The 16,176-nt window shown below is 48.3% G+C and overlaps 8 protein-coding genes across 8 annotated transcripts; 3 read left to right on the top strand and 5 right to left on the bottom strand.

Moving 5' to 3' along the window:
* Window positions 1–327: 327 nt before the first annotated feature.
* N7533_012068 (putative glycerol dehydrogenase) lies at window positions 328–1,393 on the bottom strand (the record flags this gene model as incomplete). Its single annotated transcript, XM_057108718.1, has 3 exons — window positions 328–527; window positions 593–970; window positions 1,033–1,393. The coding sequence occupies 3 exons, from the start codon at window positions 1,391–1,393 to the stop codon at window positions 328–330; spliced, it is 939 nt and encodes a 312-aa protein (XP_056953819.1).
* Window positions 1,394–2,415: 1,022 nt separating this feature from the next.
* Window positions 2,416–3,393, top strand: N7533_012067 (inositol oxygenase; the record flags this gene model as incomplete). Its single annotated transcript, XM_057108717.1, has 1 exon — window positions 2,416–3,393. The coding sequence occupies one exon, from the start codon at window positions 2,416–2,418 to the stop codon at window positions 3,391–3,393; it is 978 nt and encodes a 325-aa protein (XP_056953818.1).
* Window positions 3,394–4,078: 685 nt separating this feature from the next.
* Window positions 4,079–5,234, bottom strand: N7533_012066 (putative NAD binding Rossmann fold oxidoreductase; the record flags this gene model as incomplete). The annotated part of the gene is made up of 2 exons (XM_057108716.1): window positions 4,079–4,819; window positions 4,908–5,234. 2 exons carry the CDS (start codon window positions 5,232–5,234, stop codon window positions 4,079–4,081), a joined length of 1,068 nt encoding a protein of 355 aa, XP_056953817.1.
* Window positions 5,235–5,505: 271 nt separating this feature from the next.
* N7533_012065 (uncharacterized protein) lies at window positions 5,506–7,301 on the bottom strand (the record flags this gene model as incomplete). Its single annotated transcript, XM_057108715.1, has 4 exons — window positions 5,506–6,235; window positions 6,289–6,425; window positions 6,480–6,909; window positions 6,982–7,301. The coding sequence occupies 4 exons, from the start codon at window positions 7,299–7,301 to the stop codon at window positions 5,506–5,508; spliced, it is 1,617 nt and encodes a 538-aa protein (XP_056953816.1).
* An 823-nt stretch (window positions 7,302–8,124) lies between these two features.
* N7533_012064 (Dehydrogenase multihelical) lies at window positions 8,125–9,176 on the bottom strand (the record flags this gene model as incomplete). Its single annotated transcript, XM_057108714.1, has 3 exons — window positions 8,125–8,417; window positions 8,472–8,856; window positions 8,913–9,176. 3 exons carry the CDS (start codon window positions 9,174–9,176, stop codon window positions 8,125–8,127), a joined length of 942 nt encoding a protein of 313 aa, XP_056953815.1.
* Window positions 9,177–9,984: 808 nt separating this feature from the next.
* N7533_012063 (CoA-transferase family III) lies at window positions 9,985–11,786 on the top strand (the record flags this gene model as incomplete). The annotated part of the gene is made up of 2 exons (XM_057108713.1): window positions 9,985–10,932; window positions 10,998–11,786. The coding sequence occupies 2 exons, from the start codon at window positions 9,985–9,987 to the stop codon at window positions 11,784–11,786; spliced, it is 1,737 nt and encodes a 578-aa protein (XP_056953814.1).
* Window positions 11,787–11,934: 148 nt separating this feature from the next.
* On the bottom strand, window positions 11,935–13,987 carry N7533_012062 (fungal specific transcription factor domain-containing protein; the record flags this gene model as incomplete). Its single annotated transcript, XM_057108712.1, has 4 exons — window positions 11,935–12,338; window positions 12,388–12,626; window positions 12,692–13,099; window positions 13,164–13,987. 4 exons carry the CDS (start codon window positions 13,985–13,987, stop codon window positions 11,935–11,937), a joined length of 1,875 nt encoding a protein of 624 aa, XP_056953813.1.
* Window positions 13,988–14,894: 907 nt separating this feature from the next.
* Window positions 14,895–15,831, top strand: N7533_012061 (uncharacterized protein; the record flags this gene model as incomplete). Its single annotated transcript, XM_057108711.1, has 2 exons — window positions 14,895–15,165; window positions 15,224–15,831. 2 exons carry the CDS (start codon window positions 14,895–14,897, stop codon window positions 15,829–15,831), a joined length of 879 nt encoding a protein of 292 aa, XP_056953812.1.
* Window positions 15,832–16,176: the final 345 nt, after the last annotated feature.

Raw genomic sequence — 16,176 nt, 5'->3', positions numbered from 1 at the left:
ATAGACCCCCACGGTGTACCAGATGACATCATGCCAGTGTTTATGCTAAGTAACAAAGTCGCCAGTAACACCCGGCCATTACCCACTTTCAAATGATCATTTAGTGAAGAAGCACGACCTACGACTACAAAAAACATTCCCTTGCACTGTACTACTTCTTGTATAATTTCTTTTGTTATGTGCAATTCCAACTCAATATAAAAGTAATGAGCTATCTTCATCCCTCATGTCTATCATTTCATCGAAAACAGTTTTCTAGGCCCAGCCCGAGTTTTCCCATCTATGTAGTTCCATTTATTTCAGAATTCAAAGTTGTGGTCGTGCTAGTCAAAGCTTATCGGGGAAACCGAAGTTCTTGCCGAAGGGAGGGAAGACAAAGCGTTGGAGCTTCTTGTTGGCAGTCAAGTCATCAGAGTACTTCTTGATGGTGGCCAGATCCTCGGCGTCCAGGTGGATGAGATCCTTGCGGTTGGCCTCGATGCGAGCGGGGGTGACAGACTTGGCGAGGACGGAGGAGCCACGGGCAACTGGGATTGTTAGTTCATAATTTCTCTCGTTATGATTCTTGGAAGTTGGATCTGGAAAGACTTACTGTGCCAGCTCAGCAGAACTGTGGCAGGGGTGACGCCGCGCTTGTTGGCGACTTCGACGATGGGCGCGGCAGTGAAGAGGGGGCTGCCAGTGCTACCGAGAGGACTGTAGGCAGTGACATGAATGCCCTTTTGCTTGCAGAAGTCAACGATCTCCTGTTGTGGTAGAGAGGGGTGGTTCTCGATCTGGTTGGCGGCAGGGACGGTGGTTGCTTGAGGCAACAGCTCCTCGAGATATTGAACGCTGTAGTTAGAGACACCGATGGCCTTGGCCTTGGCAGAGTTCAGCTTCTCCATGTCCTTCCAGGTAGTGACATGGCTGTGGCTGTGAACGATGTCTCGGCTGCCATCCTCCAGCTTGGGGAAAACATTGTGGTTACCTATTTGGTTTCTTGTTAGCTGTGAACTTTGGATCTCAACATTCGCAGAAATGAAATCTCACCCTTGGAGTTCATGGCCAAGGGCCAGTGCATCAGATAGAGGTCAACATAGTCAAGACCCAGGTTCTTCAGGCTGGTTTCGAGACCCTCCTCAACGCGGTCGTGGTAAGAGCACCACAGCTTGGTGGTGACGAAGAGATCCTCGCGCTTGACGATTCCAGCGTCAATGGCCTTCTTGATGCCTTGGCCAACCTCGTTCTCGTTACCATAGCAGAAAGCACCGTCAATGTGACGGTAACCAGACTGAATAGCGTGGAAGACAGCATTGGCTACCTCACCAGGGGCAGATTGCCAAGTTCCCAGACCAAGGGCAGGGATCTCAGCTCCGGTGTTGAGCTTGAAACGGACGTCTGCGGCAGCCATTGTGTATTAAAGGTGTGATTGAGATTGAGATTGAGATTGAGATTATGTGAATTGAATGAGGTTGAAGAAAGGAAGAGAAGACAAAACAGAAAGGCAAGAAGAAGGTGGCTCGCGGTTCGAAATAAAGATAGCCCGAAGTTCCCCCCACGCGGGGGGGGGGTAGGATGGAAACCCCCGCCATTTCCCATTTTCCGCTTTTCCCCCTCGGATATTCCATCAATCACACGGACTCTCGCCCCGATTCCACTCAGTTCGACGTGGGGTCACTTTCTGTTCCTTCGGAGAGGATTTTTATTGAAGTCTTTGCAGTGTATACTATATACAAACAACTGATGGATTTGTTGGACAAACTGGTCTGTGTCTCTCGGAGGCACTGAAATCCCCCCGCATAATATCGGCAACGGCAGATCTCACTTCTACGATCGGAAATCCTTCGGCGAGAATAGCCAGGAACGGTACAATAAGGGGAAAGAAAAGCCACTTTGGTTCAAGCCAGCCAGTCAGCCACCCAGCGATGAGGAATGGGTCAGCCGGAAACCAGAATCCTCGCGGGTCAGCGTCAGGGCCATCCATGGCATCGCCTGACATCACATCCCCACGAATCCACAAAAGGATCCACCCCGATCTCCAATCATAGCTCGTCCTGATGCTGCCTCCAAAATGTTTATCGCAGCCCGGATTCCAGAATCCGTGATATTTGCTCCACGATGCTTGTTCGCCTCAGCCCTCGCTGCAAATCATGGGCGATCCTACGGGGGAGACAATCACACACAAGGCAATATTCCCCGGACTGTTGCAGTACCATCGGAATTCGGACGCGATTGACGATTCTTTATAAAAATGGATCAACTCCAGGGTCATCTCGATTCTTCACACAACTACCTTGTCAATATTTGAACATACATTCACCAGACTTGACCATTCTATTATCTCACTCGACATCAGGAGTTTTCCATCCTATCTTTCAGCACAGACTTCTTTTGTTCTCTACCCTACCTTGAACATCCCACTACACTCTCAAAATGGCACCCGTCGCCCTTGAGAACTCCCCTGCCCCCGTCGCCCCTAACAAGATGCGGGATGGTCACGCTCTGGAGGAAACCTCCGACGCCGTCGATGAGGTTAATGTTCTGAAGGCCAACATGAAAAAGGAGGCCGAGAGGAAGGAGGCCGAAGAGAAGGGTCTCTATGATGAGTCCGAATTCGACAAGGAGAAGGATAAGACCAACTTCCGCCAGTACGAGGATGCCTGCGACCGCGTGAAGAACTTCTACAAGGAGCAACACTCCAAGCAAACGGTTGCCTTCAACCTGAAAGCCCGCCACAACTTCAACAGCAAGACCCGCGCCGAGATGACTGTCTGGGAGGCCATGGAGAAACTCAACACTCTCATTGACGAGTCTGACCCTGATACCAGCCTTTCTCAGATCGACCATCTACTGCAGTCCGCCGAAGCTATCCGTCGCGATGGTAAGCCCCGCTGGATGCAGCTGACCGGTCTCATCCACGATCTTGGCAAGCTGCTTTTCTTCTACGATGCTGAGGGCCAGTGGGATGTCGTTGGAGATACCTTCCCTGTCGGCATCGGTTTCGACGAGCGTATCATCTATGGCCGTGAGTCCTTCAAGGATAACGAGGATCTCAACCACCCTGTCTACGACACAAAGTTCGGTATCTACAGTCCTGGCTGCGGTCTCGACAAGGTCATGCTGTCCTGGGGTCACGACGAGTACCTTTACCACATTTGCAAGGAGCAATCCACCCTGCCCGCTGAAGCCCTCGCCATGATCCGCTACCACTCCTTCTACCCCTGGCACAGCGCTGGTGCCTATGAGGAACTGATGGATGAGCACGACAAGGACATGCTCCGCGCCGTCAAGGCATTCAACCCCTACGATTTGTACAGCAAGAGCGACGGCATTCCTAGTGCTGAGGAGCTGAAGCCTTACTACATGGAGCTGATTAACGAATACTTCCCCACCAAGGTTATCAAATGGTAGACGTGGGATTTGGAAGCACAAAAAGAAGATTTCCGGACATGCGTACATTTTTAGTTCTTGCTACTCTATTTAGATTCCCATATTTTGTCTTTTACTTTACCATTATGAAGCGTTTGAAACCATATTGATGACAACGAATGAACCTTTCTTACCGTCCTTTTTCAGGGCTGGTTACTTCTACGCATATCATTTATCTCTCTTTCCTCCATGTTCCTATAAACAAAGTAATTACAAGAAATTTCTTAAATTAGGATAAATCTTTTCTTAGATACTGTGACTAGTGAGAGAAAGTCACTCACATTCGAATGCCAGATCAATTCTTGCAGCCGGCGGGGCAGGTTCAAGTTCATTAACCGGGACCGCAGTTCTATTCCCGACTCTTCAATCCACTATGACGTCGATTACCTAGCACTTCAAAAATAAAATTATTTCCACCTATCTAATTCCGTAGCAAACTTGAAGGTCCAAAAGGTTCCAAGTTTGATATTGAGAAGACTTTATTGGCCACTAAAATTGGCGATATCAATACTTCAAGTTCCTTTTCAAACTTGAACCAAGACCGAAACAGATGATGCTAAATGAATTAAAAATGTATACGCGACTAATACTATTCATTTCGTTTCTAGTATATGTCTGCAATTGAACAATTCTATCTCCAACTTGAAGCTTATATACCAATATGCAATTAAAGCCGAGAAGCCTCAGTCCGATTCCCCTGCTCATCGAAGAAAATCTTCTGGTTAGAGATCAAGGACTCCTGTAACGCCGCTCCAATCCGCACCGCCTGCACAGCGGCAGTGAGCTCCAAAGGAAGGGGCTTATTATCCAGAACAGCAGCCGTAAACTCATTCGCCTCAGTAACAAACGCATACTCGAACCGATCCCAGTATGTTTGCGGAATCTCGCGACGAATCCCCGTCTCATCGTACAAGTTGACATGGTTCATAGCGGGTTGGGTATTAACAGCGAGTTTGCCCTTTGTACCAATGATCTCGGTTGTATCTTCCTGGCCCGCAGCCATCATCCGCGAAGCATAGAAATACGCAATCTTGCCGTCGTAGAACTCGACCAGTCCGACCGCGTTATCGCGGTCGTTGTGCTTGCGTAGATCGGGCTCGACGGCTGTAATGCCGACTGCTGATACGGACTTGACTTTGCTGGCGGCGCCGAAGAACCATAGCGTCAAGTCGATGTCGTGGATGGAACAGTCGACGAAGATCCCGCCGGAAAATTGCGCGTATGCGACGAAGAAGCCGCTCGGGTCGAGCTTGTCGCAGGTTTGGCTGCGGAGGACGGAGGGGGCGCCGATGGAACCAGCTTGCATTTTGTTGTAGGCGTCGCGGTAGGACTTGTCGAAGCGGCGAGAGAAGCCGCACATTACTTTGAGGTTGGGTTTCTTGTTTGCGGCATCGACGACGGATTGGGACTGGATTGGGGTGGAAGTTAGCGACGAGATATTTCGGATGATTTTTGGGCGTATTGGAATTCGGATATTGGAAGATTAGAGAACTTACCACTTCGACGCTCGTTGATAGAGGCTTCTCGCAGAGAACATGCTTGTCGGCTTCAATTGCTTTGATTGCCTGCTCGGCGTGAACAGCGGTCGCGGATGCAACTACAATAGCTTCTAGCCCCTCGTGCTTCAGCATGTCGTCGTAGTTCTGGTACAGTGTCACGCCAAAGGGCACCAAGTGTGTCTTGGCCCATTCGAGCTCAGCAGGGTCTGGTGAACTGGCAGCGACGAGTTCAGCACGAGGAGTGCGCTCCAAGAAGTTCAGAGCATGACGCTTGCCCATGCGACCTAGACCGGCGCAGCCGATCTTCATTCTTTGGGCGGACATTTGGGAGAATAGATGAAGGATAGAATTGAGCAATATTCGTAGAGATCGTTATATAAATGAAACGGAAAGAAAAGAAGAGCTGAGATGAAAGTTCTGAAAAGAGCGGTCGAAGCTACCCCGGCTTTTTAAGATCGGCGGATGCGGAGGTCGTTCTCCGATTTAATTGTGGGGTCGGAAAGTGACTTCCAGCACAGTAGGAAGTGGATTATACTATGTACAAATTGTTGAACGGGCTAAAGGTATTTGAAATCCGAAATCCATCCGGTCGCATTTATGGGTTCTCGGCTTTCTTTGACTCGCGTCGTGCTGCCCGACGCTTCTCGAGAGCTTCGGGATCGACGAATCCGTCACCTCGCATCCACACCAGCCCCTTGCGTAGACCGCTACCTTGAACAGCTGAAGGATTGGCTTCGAGGATGCAGCCGATCGCCGCCCAAGATGCCACCAAAATCCACATATCCCCGCCCCGACGACCCTTCCATAATCCGCGCTTCACACCGGTCTTCCAGGCCGAGTCAATCGCAGCTCGGAAGAAGTACAGGAAGATGTTGCGATTGCTGCTAAGGAACATGAAGGGCAGTCCACCTAGAGCCCCGCTCAGGAAGAAACGCTTGGTAGATAGTGTCGAACGAGGTAGGGTACTATTCAGCATGCAGGTACTGCCCCAAGCCGCGCCAATCGCAACCGAAAGAACGGCAGTCATCTTGATGATTCGCTTGGAGATGGAGTCAATGGATGAGATAGGCTGAGTAATAATACTCTTGATCTTGGGGATGCTCAATGCTAGTGTGACCGCTGTGAGGAAGCGCGCCAGAAGAGGCACGGAGAGCAGAATGTGATGCAAAAAGGCCGTGCTGCAGCTGGGAACACCTGGATGCAGTAGGGCGCACGATAACTGCGTGATCGATGGGTGCGCGGGTCCTGTAATGGGGGATATGGCCGCCACTGCGGAAGGAAGGGTATTAGGGTCGCCTGGGTGTAAAATAGGGGACACAAACGCCCTTGGTTTTATTAGTTTTCGGCACTTTTGTAGGCGGGCAACATTGAGACTTACGGCCAGCGAAGATCCGCAATAGATGCCAGGGAGTCCACGATCTGCTCCTTCTCCGGCCAGGAAATGTTGCTCGGGAGAGACTCCGGTCGACCGGGGATGTAGCTCGGGGAGAGCCTCATGATGACATTGCCAAACCACTAGGATGTATTAGACCATCTCCAAAGTATCGAAATAGGAAAGGAATGACTTACTTTGGGGGTTGTTTCGCGATCAAACACAAAGGCGTGGAAAAGCTGGGCGCACGACACCGGCATCAGCAGCCAGCTGCCGAACCACCACGGGCGCTTATCAAGCAGCCCTTTGGAGTCCACTGCATTGAATAAAAATTCCAAGCTTCGCACACTCCAGTAGATGGCTCCGGTAAGCCGAAGTTGTTCCTGTGGCATAATACCAACAGCAAGGCCCGCCAGACTTGCGCCGACGGCCGGGGCAAAGCGCGAAGTAAGCGCGCGCGAAATACGCGGATTGCGCTCGCGGAATGGCTCTGCATCGTCGGTGCGCAGGTTTGCTCGTAGTCGGACTAGAAACCGGTATAGGAGACGGTGGAGCAGAAGTAGAAGGGAAAGGGAAAAGGAAAGACGGAGGGTTGGCGATCGGTGAAGCGCTGTGCGAGGCTTTTTTCTAATCGGTCGCAAAGATCCGTTAGTCAAAGGTTGTATGTCAAGAATCAGAAATGGAATGGAAGTAGCTTACTCGGCCGCGCCACCTCGAACCCGACTCATTACAGCTTCAAGCAGCTTCAAGACAAGGCCAGAGCCCACAAACAGACGCAGCGAGGCGCGCAGAGCGGCCTCGCTATGTCGGTTTTTCGACTGAGCCATCACATCAAAACTGGATGGCGATATAAGCTTCGCTTTGACGTTGGGTGCGCGTTTAGCTGCGATGCCGTGAAGGGCCCGGTACTCTTTCGCACTTAGGGTGATGCGCAGGGCATTTTGGAGGATGGGGTGGATAGCTGGAGCCTTCGCGGGGCTATCCCCAGGCACCGCTGGTGTGGCCTCTGAGCTCGACATGGTTTATCTTGATCCAAGATACCCAGGTCAACCTCCCATGGCGGAGTAGGCGTAGGCGTGAGTGTGGGATGTTGGGATGAGAAGGGGGAAATGCGGGAGGAGGTTCTCCGCTCGAGATCGACCTCGGCCAAAGTCACTGGAGAGTCGTCTTGCAAAGAAACCCCCCGATTGTGTTGGGATCGTGGTCGCAAGTGAGCGATAATAAAAAGGTAAAAAAATAAAAAATTCACTTTTGATTTAAGAGGCCCAAAAATGGGGTCAATCATGAATAACCTGGGAATTCCCAAGTCGCGACTGGTAGCTTATACCCCGGATTTCTAGTCACATGCAGAGCAGAGCACTGAGACACGTCATAGGAAGGACCCCAACTACGAAAGAAATCCACGATTTGATTTCCGACGATACTCTCTTACGAGATCAATGGGATATATCTTTCAAAGATTAAAAATTTAAATACAGGAGAATACCCTGGGAATCTTCCTTGCACTCAAAGTTTGCTCAATGTAGAGCATCATACCTTGTCTTCTATTACTACACTACTGATAGTACCGAGACAGTCGTACCTACCTAGGTATACTATTAGTTAATGAGATAGTTAGCACTGGTAGATACCTAGGCACCTACTCAGTTACCTACCCGAAGGTGAGAAAGTAGAATTCTGGCCTCCTACTGTAGTTAGTGGTCATACACATACCTTTTCTACATAGACAGATAGGGTGTTCAGATAGCCAAATGGGGTGTCCACTTAGTAGTGCCCTTTTAATTAAATAAAATACATTTATGGCAATATCGACCAATATATACCTATAGATGATACCTCACATTAAATTTCCGATCGGGCACTAATAAGCCCTGTCAAGAATGTATCTCGATCCTTTTCCGTCTTCTCTATATCGACATGAGATACCCACTCATCTACCTTACCCTTCAAAGTCTCTTTCGCGGTCATTGAACCCATGTCAAATTGATGCTTTTGCATATCGTCTAACCAAGACTTCAAAGCCGGACCCAGGTGGTCCATGAAATGACCAAAGTCACCACCGCCACCAAGCGAGTTGGTCATTACCGGGCCCGAGAACGCCCATCTCAGACCTAAACCAGATGTCATGGTTTTATCTGATCAGGAGATTAGAATCATTTATCTGAGCTTGGCTGAAAGACCAGACTTACCAAGATCCTCAGCAGAAATGATGCCTCTGAAAATAAGACTGTAAGCCTCGGCACAAACAGCGGCCTGAAGACGGTTTGCAATAAAGCCAGGTGTTTCTTTTTTGACAACAACCGGATCTTTTCCCAGGCTGCGATAGAATTCGCAAGCAGCGGTTACATATGCATCGCCTGTTTTGGGATGGGGAACTACCTCCACCAAGGGTATTAAGTGTGGTGGATTGAAGGGATGCCCAATCAATATCCGGGATGCTTTTCTCTCGCAGTCTGTCACAAATTCCGACGATGGAAGACCGGATGAGGAAGATGCAATCAGCACATGTTCTGGTGTATGTGCATCCAAATGAGCGAAGAGGCGACGCTTGAAGTCCAACCTCTCTGGTCCGTTCTGGAGAATATTTGTCAACGTTTGACCAACATCTTTCTCTAATGTCATTTACTCACTTCTTGTATCAAATCAAGCTCTCCCAGGTAAGGGTCGATATCTTTGACAAATGTCAAATTTTTCAAGTACTTTTCTGGTGTGGCTATTTTGTTCGGTATCGCCAAATAGTTCTTCTTCAGGTATTCATGGAGTTTGGATTCAGCTCCTGGTGCTGGATCAGTCACGATCACTCGCAGGCCTTTTGCGAGGAATAGTGCTGTCCAGCTCGCACCAATAATGCCAGTGCCGATCACACCGACTGTTTTGATAGAGGTAGAAGCCATAATTTCGAAATTGCAAATCTGTATGTAAAAAATTATGAGAGTGCAGAAACAGTCTCGGTGTTATAAGTAGGAAATGGGGCAAATGGTGGTAGTCTGCAGCTTGCGGTGCCACCATAGTGAGAGTAAATATCGGAAGCGCATTTTACTTACTCGAATAGGAATGGCTCGGATCGGATCCCGGCTCGTTGATATGACCCTCGTTCTCACCGGCTCAACGTTTTCAGTGCCGACAGTTGCAAGCTTCGGAGATCTCCCGGGATCAGATCGGGAGATTCAAAGCTAAGTTTCTCTTTGATTAAAGTTCCACTCTCTCATTATGTGCTAAAACTGAAGAAGAGCCCATTTAAGCCACTGAACAATTCTATTAGCTGTAGTTAATACTAGTACTGCTTCTTCACAGCCCTCAAATAAAATCATGATATACTATACGGATCAACCTTGATATGTCTTACCTTCAAGTTTCATCCCATGGGATATGTACCATAGAATTGAAGATCTCTGCTGTCATATAATCTACCGGGCCGGGATACGCAATATTACCCCTTTCGGCGATTCCGAATACCTTCCGTTGTCTCGGCTCATCAACTTCCGAGTTGCACAAAATTGAACTCAAAACAAGTGGGGAACATGACGATTGAATGATCAGCGAAGACTCGGTGTGCAACGATATAATAGCCAAGTTTGCCGGTAGGGGATTGAATTTGCTTGGAACTATTATAAGACATCCGGAATCCTTTGACAGCTGTCATGAAAACATCTTCCGAGTCTTCTCACATCCACTCAAGTACATACTACTACCACGTTTATCATGGCTCCCCTGCATGAGACTGTGCCTGCCACAGACATATATGGCCCTGGAACCTTTGTGGATAAGGAATTCCTTCCAGCACCCCAAGATGCAGGGCGTATCTTTGAATACATTGCCAAAGGAACACCTGGATTCACTCAGGATAAAGAGCTTTGGGATACGGTTAAATTCAATGGAAGCCCGATGCCAATAATTCCTGGGCCTACCAAAGCGCCCCTTGTCGCAGCTGCCCTTCATGCTATGTGTGGCGTGGTAGCTCATGAGATCGTCGAAGACCGCGACGGGACACCAGCCAACAGCCAACAAGTTACCGTCAACACCGACCATGCCGCTATCTGGCTTGGGACGATATTTGCAGCCTCCGTGGAGGACAAAGACATGTCGGAGCTGATCAGATCGCAAGAGCTGCCAAATCTCTTCAAACAGGACTTCGAGGGTGACTTTATGTCCAATTTGATGAGAAAGCGAACCACTGCTCTGTACAAGACCAAGACACCCGGGGTGTGGTATCAACTTCATGGCTCACTCGATGCTGCACCAGTCCTCAAGTCGATTGGCGTCGAGCCAAACTACCCCGCCAAAACAGCGGATGAGGCGTACGAACATATCAGCCGACACGTTGAGCAATGGACGGCAGATGAGTTGGAGATGCTTAACGTCAAGAATGGATTCTGTGGTAGTATCTGCTTCACTCCGCAAGGATGGTCAGAGACATTAATGGGAAAGAGACTGGCTGCCCACCCACTGGTTGGTTATTCGAGACAGTCGCATGCGATTCCGACTCCTCCGATCCCGACTCCTAAGATCTCGAATGACAAGCGTCCCTTGGCTGGTATCAAGGTGGTGGAATTAGTTCGAATTATTGCTGGGCCAGTGATCGGTTGCACACTTGCTGCACTTGGCGCCGACGTGATTCGCGTAAATTGCAGTCGTCTGGTAGATCTAAATGTATGTTATAATCCGCTAACAAATTCCAAGGTTTATGCAACTAAAACTGACAAAATATCCTACAGGTCCTGCAGCTTAGCCTGAACACTGGCAAACGAACTATCGACCTTGATCTGACCAAGGAAGAGGATAAGACCCGACTGCGAGAGCTTCTTGGAGGCGCTGACGTGTTCATTCAAGGTTTTCGACCAAATGTCATTGCAAGGAAGGGATTCGGAGTCAACGATCTCCTCGAGATGGCAGGCAACCGAGGCAAAGGAATTGTTTATGTTGAAGAAAACTGCTACGGCCCTGACGGGCCATACCACGAGCGCCCTGGATGGCAGCAGATTGGAGACGCGGCCTCAGGATCGTCCTACATAATGGGCCGCTCTTTGGGCTTCAAGGATGGTACCAGCATTCTCCCTCCGCTTCCGATTTCCGACATGTCTACTGGACTTGTGGGTGCTCTGGGGACTCTGCTCGCACTCCGCGATCGGGCCCGAAAAGGTGGCTCGTACCGAGTAACGAGCTCTTTGGTCAAAGCCGATGCTATTGCCTTGGAGTCAGAAATCGGCCTTTACTCTCCCGAGATCGTACAAAAGAGCAACCAGTTGTTCCAATGGGGTCATATTGGACCTTCTCAGTTCGTAACTGAAATCCTTCTCGTTGTCATGGATGGCTGGAAGAGAGTATTCCCTGAATACTTCATTTCAGGCTCAGAATCCTTTATGACCAGTTTTGAAGATGGACCTTGGGGACGCATGGAGAATTTGAAGCCAGTGGTTCAGTTGAGCGATGAAAGTGTGACGCCTCGTTGGTTGTCATCTGCAGTTCCTAATTGCCATCATCCTCGCTCTATCGACTGGCTTTAATGGTATTGAAAGAGAATTGTAAAGTATCATATGAAGCTATTGAAATGGGCAAATTTTGAGAATTGACATATTAATACCAAATATCAATTTAAACACGATCTCCTATATGAAACGATACTAGTATTCTCATGCTGCGAGCTAGCCCGGATCATGTCGGTAGTTCCCAACCTTCAATCGGACTATTTTCCCCATCCAACTCCGCAAAGAACACTGGCCAATCATTCCAATCAAAGGTATAATTTTCAATCATATCCATGTTACCCGAGAATGGTTGCGGCTGTTGTTCTCTCATAGTTTCATCCTGCATGTACGTGTTCTCATGGACACCTTCTACAGAAGTTGTTCCCATTACCGATCCACGCCGATTGGAACTTTGTTCAATCAGTTTTAGAACAGAGCTGCACCTCGAGGCCAGCGAAGAGTGCTTTTCGTATTCTTCTAATATATCACGGGCCTTTTGTAAAAGCAATTGTAATCGAGGTGCAGAGAAATGCGCTGCGCTGTTTGAAGACCCCTTGGCTGCAAGCAAGATCGTAACTGCCATATATACATCTGTTTATCGTTAGCCCAATGTTATTTTCGTCATACGGTTCCAACTTACACGAAACTGTGTACCAATTTGATGGCAGAATGTATGTCTGTGTCTGCCGGGGCAGGTTGTTGGAAATTAATTCAATCATATCCTCTGCTGCCCGGGTGCAACTTATTTGGCACTGGAAGACAACGTGTGGCAGAAGTTTTTCATCCTGGTATATGCTAGGCTCTGGAGAATTTCGAGTCTCTTGTTGATGCATTTGGGAAAGAAGAGGCCTAAAAAGCAGAAGTCGAACGGACAGATACCTTTAATTTGATAGTAGACTTGTTAGCGATGATTCTGTATTATAAGAAATAGTTTGGACACTAACCGGGCGCGTAAAACATTAGCTTCGCGGGTCACATGCTTCGATGGCGTTGTGTCCAAAGTTTCAGATGGCCTTCTGAAGAAAGGATGAAGATTGGAAGCCCAGTCATTAAGGTCGGACTCGATACTGAGCAATCTTGCAATTTTATCAGACAGTACCAGACTTTGCGCTGAGTTTGTATTGGTTATGACGTTTTTCAAACCACCATTTGAGACATAAAATGTCTCCAGTACTTCGCCAATGATATGGTGAAGCTGGCAAAATGAGGCGTAAAACTTTGCTTTCGAGGGAAGAACATCGTCTGCGGGGTTCATGGTAGCTTCCGTTATGCTGAGAACTAATAGACTTAATCCTTCTTTTGCAATGGCTTGCGGAACTTTGAGCGCACAGCCGAAGGTCATAGCACAGATCCTATGAGAATGGAGAGTCAGTTTATATTCCAGAAAATGAAGAGCAATGGCTTGGTATTTCGTACCTATCCATAAGAACACATCCATTCCAAACACGACGAGCAAGGTCTCTTTCGTGTGAATCGTCCATGGCCTCGGTAGTTTCAGGGATATGCAGTCCCAACTCCTGCGCAATATGAATGGCCATTCCAATATTTCGAAAGCTTTTCTGTGGCGACTTTTGATGTTGGAGATAAACCGCGGTAAGAAGAAGTATTTGGATGATCTCAAAGTTGTAGACATTCATGAGTTCATAGGACATTAGTTCTTGGGCTCTGTCGAAAAAAACGGTCGAGGATTGGTGTCGAGACAGAGGAGTTTGTCCTTGGAAAGCAACGCAAGCGGTGGCGAACATAAGATTGAGGATACAATGCAGCGCTCTCTCATTCATCGATTGCTCTCCATCTTTGATCCACAGGCTTTCGTATGCACGTTCGATCAAGGAGCGATCAAGCCAGGGGTAAGCGCTATCGACATAGTCCCAGTAAAGAGCCAGGAGATTGTCAGCCACTTTCCTTGGAGGAATCGCAAACTGCATATCATATGCTTCTTTGCCCGCTCCTATTTTGTTGTCCAATTTGGGAAGCTGTTTGAGTGCCCTGGGAAGAGCATGAGTTGTGCTTTCTCTTCTGTTCTCAAGCGTACTGGACCGGCCTCTCTCGCTGTCAATCCCATTCAAGATATAAAAGCCACCAGAGGCACCAAATAAACTGTTGCTAGAGATTCCCGGGCGGTTGGAGGTAGTCTCATCCTCATCGTGGCCCCGAGAAGGGTTGTATGAGTGCTCGCCTGCTTGATTTGGCCGTTCCGGGGTGTTGTTTACGGTGGTCCTGTGGTGTATCTTAAGCATTTGGCATTCAATGTGCTATTGGGAGAGGAGTAAAGAGCCAGGCCATCCATGTAACCTGAATAAACCAGGTGGTTGCTTTGTAATTGAAATAAAGTGAACTTGTTCCCCGGAAAAACTTACACTGGTATCAATGACACGTCAGCTTCACGATACATACATGGCTGCGAGGTTCTTTGTCGTTTCCTCTTTGAGCAGGGCCCACAAACTAAACTTTTAGTATCAGCACTCTATAGATTCTCCGGTATCTTTAGCTTGAGCTCCAACGACGATCCCTAACCTGGTCTCACCCCGTCACACTTTGTTTTCCTGGATTTGCACACATTACACGCGATGCCGATCTTGGCACGCTTGGGGCTGGGCTCACTAGAACCCAACTCCTGAGTGGAACCGGCTCGGAACGAGAACATCATCATGCCACTCCGGATACAACGAAGAGACCTAAAAGTGGTTGATAGATTGAGGATGCCGAGATCCTTCCGCTTCCGAGATTTAGCGGGTGATGCTGGATTATGTCATCCCGGATCCGATGTTCATTTTTGGAATAATCCGATACCCGGAAGGCCCAATCGGGTAACTCGGCTCTTCTTGGGCCACCGTCGGTTTATTCGCGCGGACCACAATTAACCTCTAGGGCTGTTGTAAGATTGGATGATCGATATTCATGGCTCGAAATGGTGGGAAGTCCTCGACTCGGCTTGAATGTGCCGAGAAAGCATGGGTACTCAAATACAAAATCCACCTACTGGTAGATTCTGTGTTGAATTGCGTCGACAATACTTAAAGCCTCACTGCCAATGTGAGGTTTATAGCATATTATTCGACTACTCATTTCCGAAATCCTCATCGCCCATTCAATCCACCTAATAAACGTGTCTATTAAATATTTGAACAAGACAAGTTCACTGCAATGGCTCCCCCTCCGCCTCTTGCCCCTGCGCCTCCAGTCGGGCGACTCTACTTCCTCGATGTCGGAATCTCAACCCCCGAACTCAATGGCCGAATCCTTACCTGCAAACCAGACGGCTCGGATTTTCACGAACTTATAACTCAAATCAACACAATGCCCGATGGAATCGCCGTCGATACAGTTCACCAGCATATCTACTGGACCAACATGGGGATACCTTTAGCCAACGACGGATCTATTCAACGCTGCGACTTATCCGGAAAAAAATATCGTGACGATAGTCCCGCGAGGAAAAACGCACACCCCGAAACAATTGATCATTGCGCCAGTCTCTCAAAAACTGTATTGGTCGGATCGAGAAGGAATGAAGGTGATGCGAGCGAATATGGATGGGAGTGACGTCGAGGTGCTCTACCGGGCTAGTACAGTCGATTCCGACAAGCGACTTCAAGGAAACTGGTGCGTTGGCATTTGCGTCGATGAAGAATCAAACAATATCTTCTGGTCACAGAAAGGACCATCGAAAGGAAACAAAGGGCGAATTTTCCGTATGGGTCTCGAGATGATCACCGGAGAATCAGCGGAGCGAAGAACAGACGTCCAGTGCATAGTCGACAATCTTCCTGAACCAATCGACCTTGAATTAGACAGCGTTTCAGGTACACTATACTGGACTGATCGCGGTGATCCACCTTCTGGAAATACTGTGAATTCGGTCACTTTCGCGGACCTGACGGTGGGCAAAGCGCAGCCAAATATCCTGGTTCGCAAGCTCCACGAAGGAATTGGACTGGCTCTGGACCGAGAAGGCAATCGCATGTTTTTTGGGGATCTTGGGGGTTCTCTGTACACCTCGAATCTGGATGGGTCTTGTAAGAGCACTCTACTGCCTGATATAGGAGGTGCGATCACCGGTATAGCCTATATCGACGGCTAAGGAAAATTCATACAGCACTCAAATCATAGACGCAACATGATGTATACTAGTATCTGCAATCAATTTCCAAGTGACGTCTATTCCTACTAGTACTAGTAGCAATACGAAATCAATTTACCGTTGCAATGATTAAATGAAAAGAATGCTGAACATCTCGTGCTCCATTACTGCAATAAATCAAGAAAAATCTAGAGCAACAACCCAGTCCAGACCTCATTATGGACTCTCGGGCCATGCCAGAAGCAGAAAGCAGACACCCTCAAAGAATGGAAAGGCAGATATAGAAACAACAGAAAGAGGGGCTACTGTAGATACAAAAAGAAGAAAGGGAATCGGCGGGACATA

Source organism: Penicillium manginii (assembly GCF_028828005.1).
Source record: "Penicillium manginii strain IBT 31320 chromosome Unknown utg000009l:1.0-3297300.0:1.0-3298630.0, whole genome shotgun sequence".
Taxonomy (NCBI): Eukaryota; Fungi; Ascomycota; class Eurotiomycetes; order Eurotiales; family Aspergillaceae; genus Penicillium; species Penicillium manginii.
The sequence above is the reverse complement of the archived record's forward strand: the minus strand, read 5'-3'. Positions and strand labels throughout refer to the sequence as shown.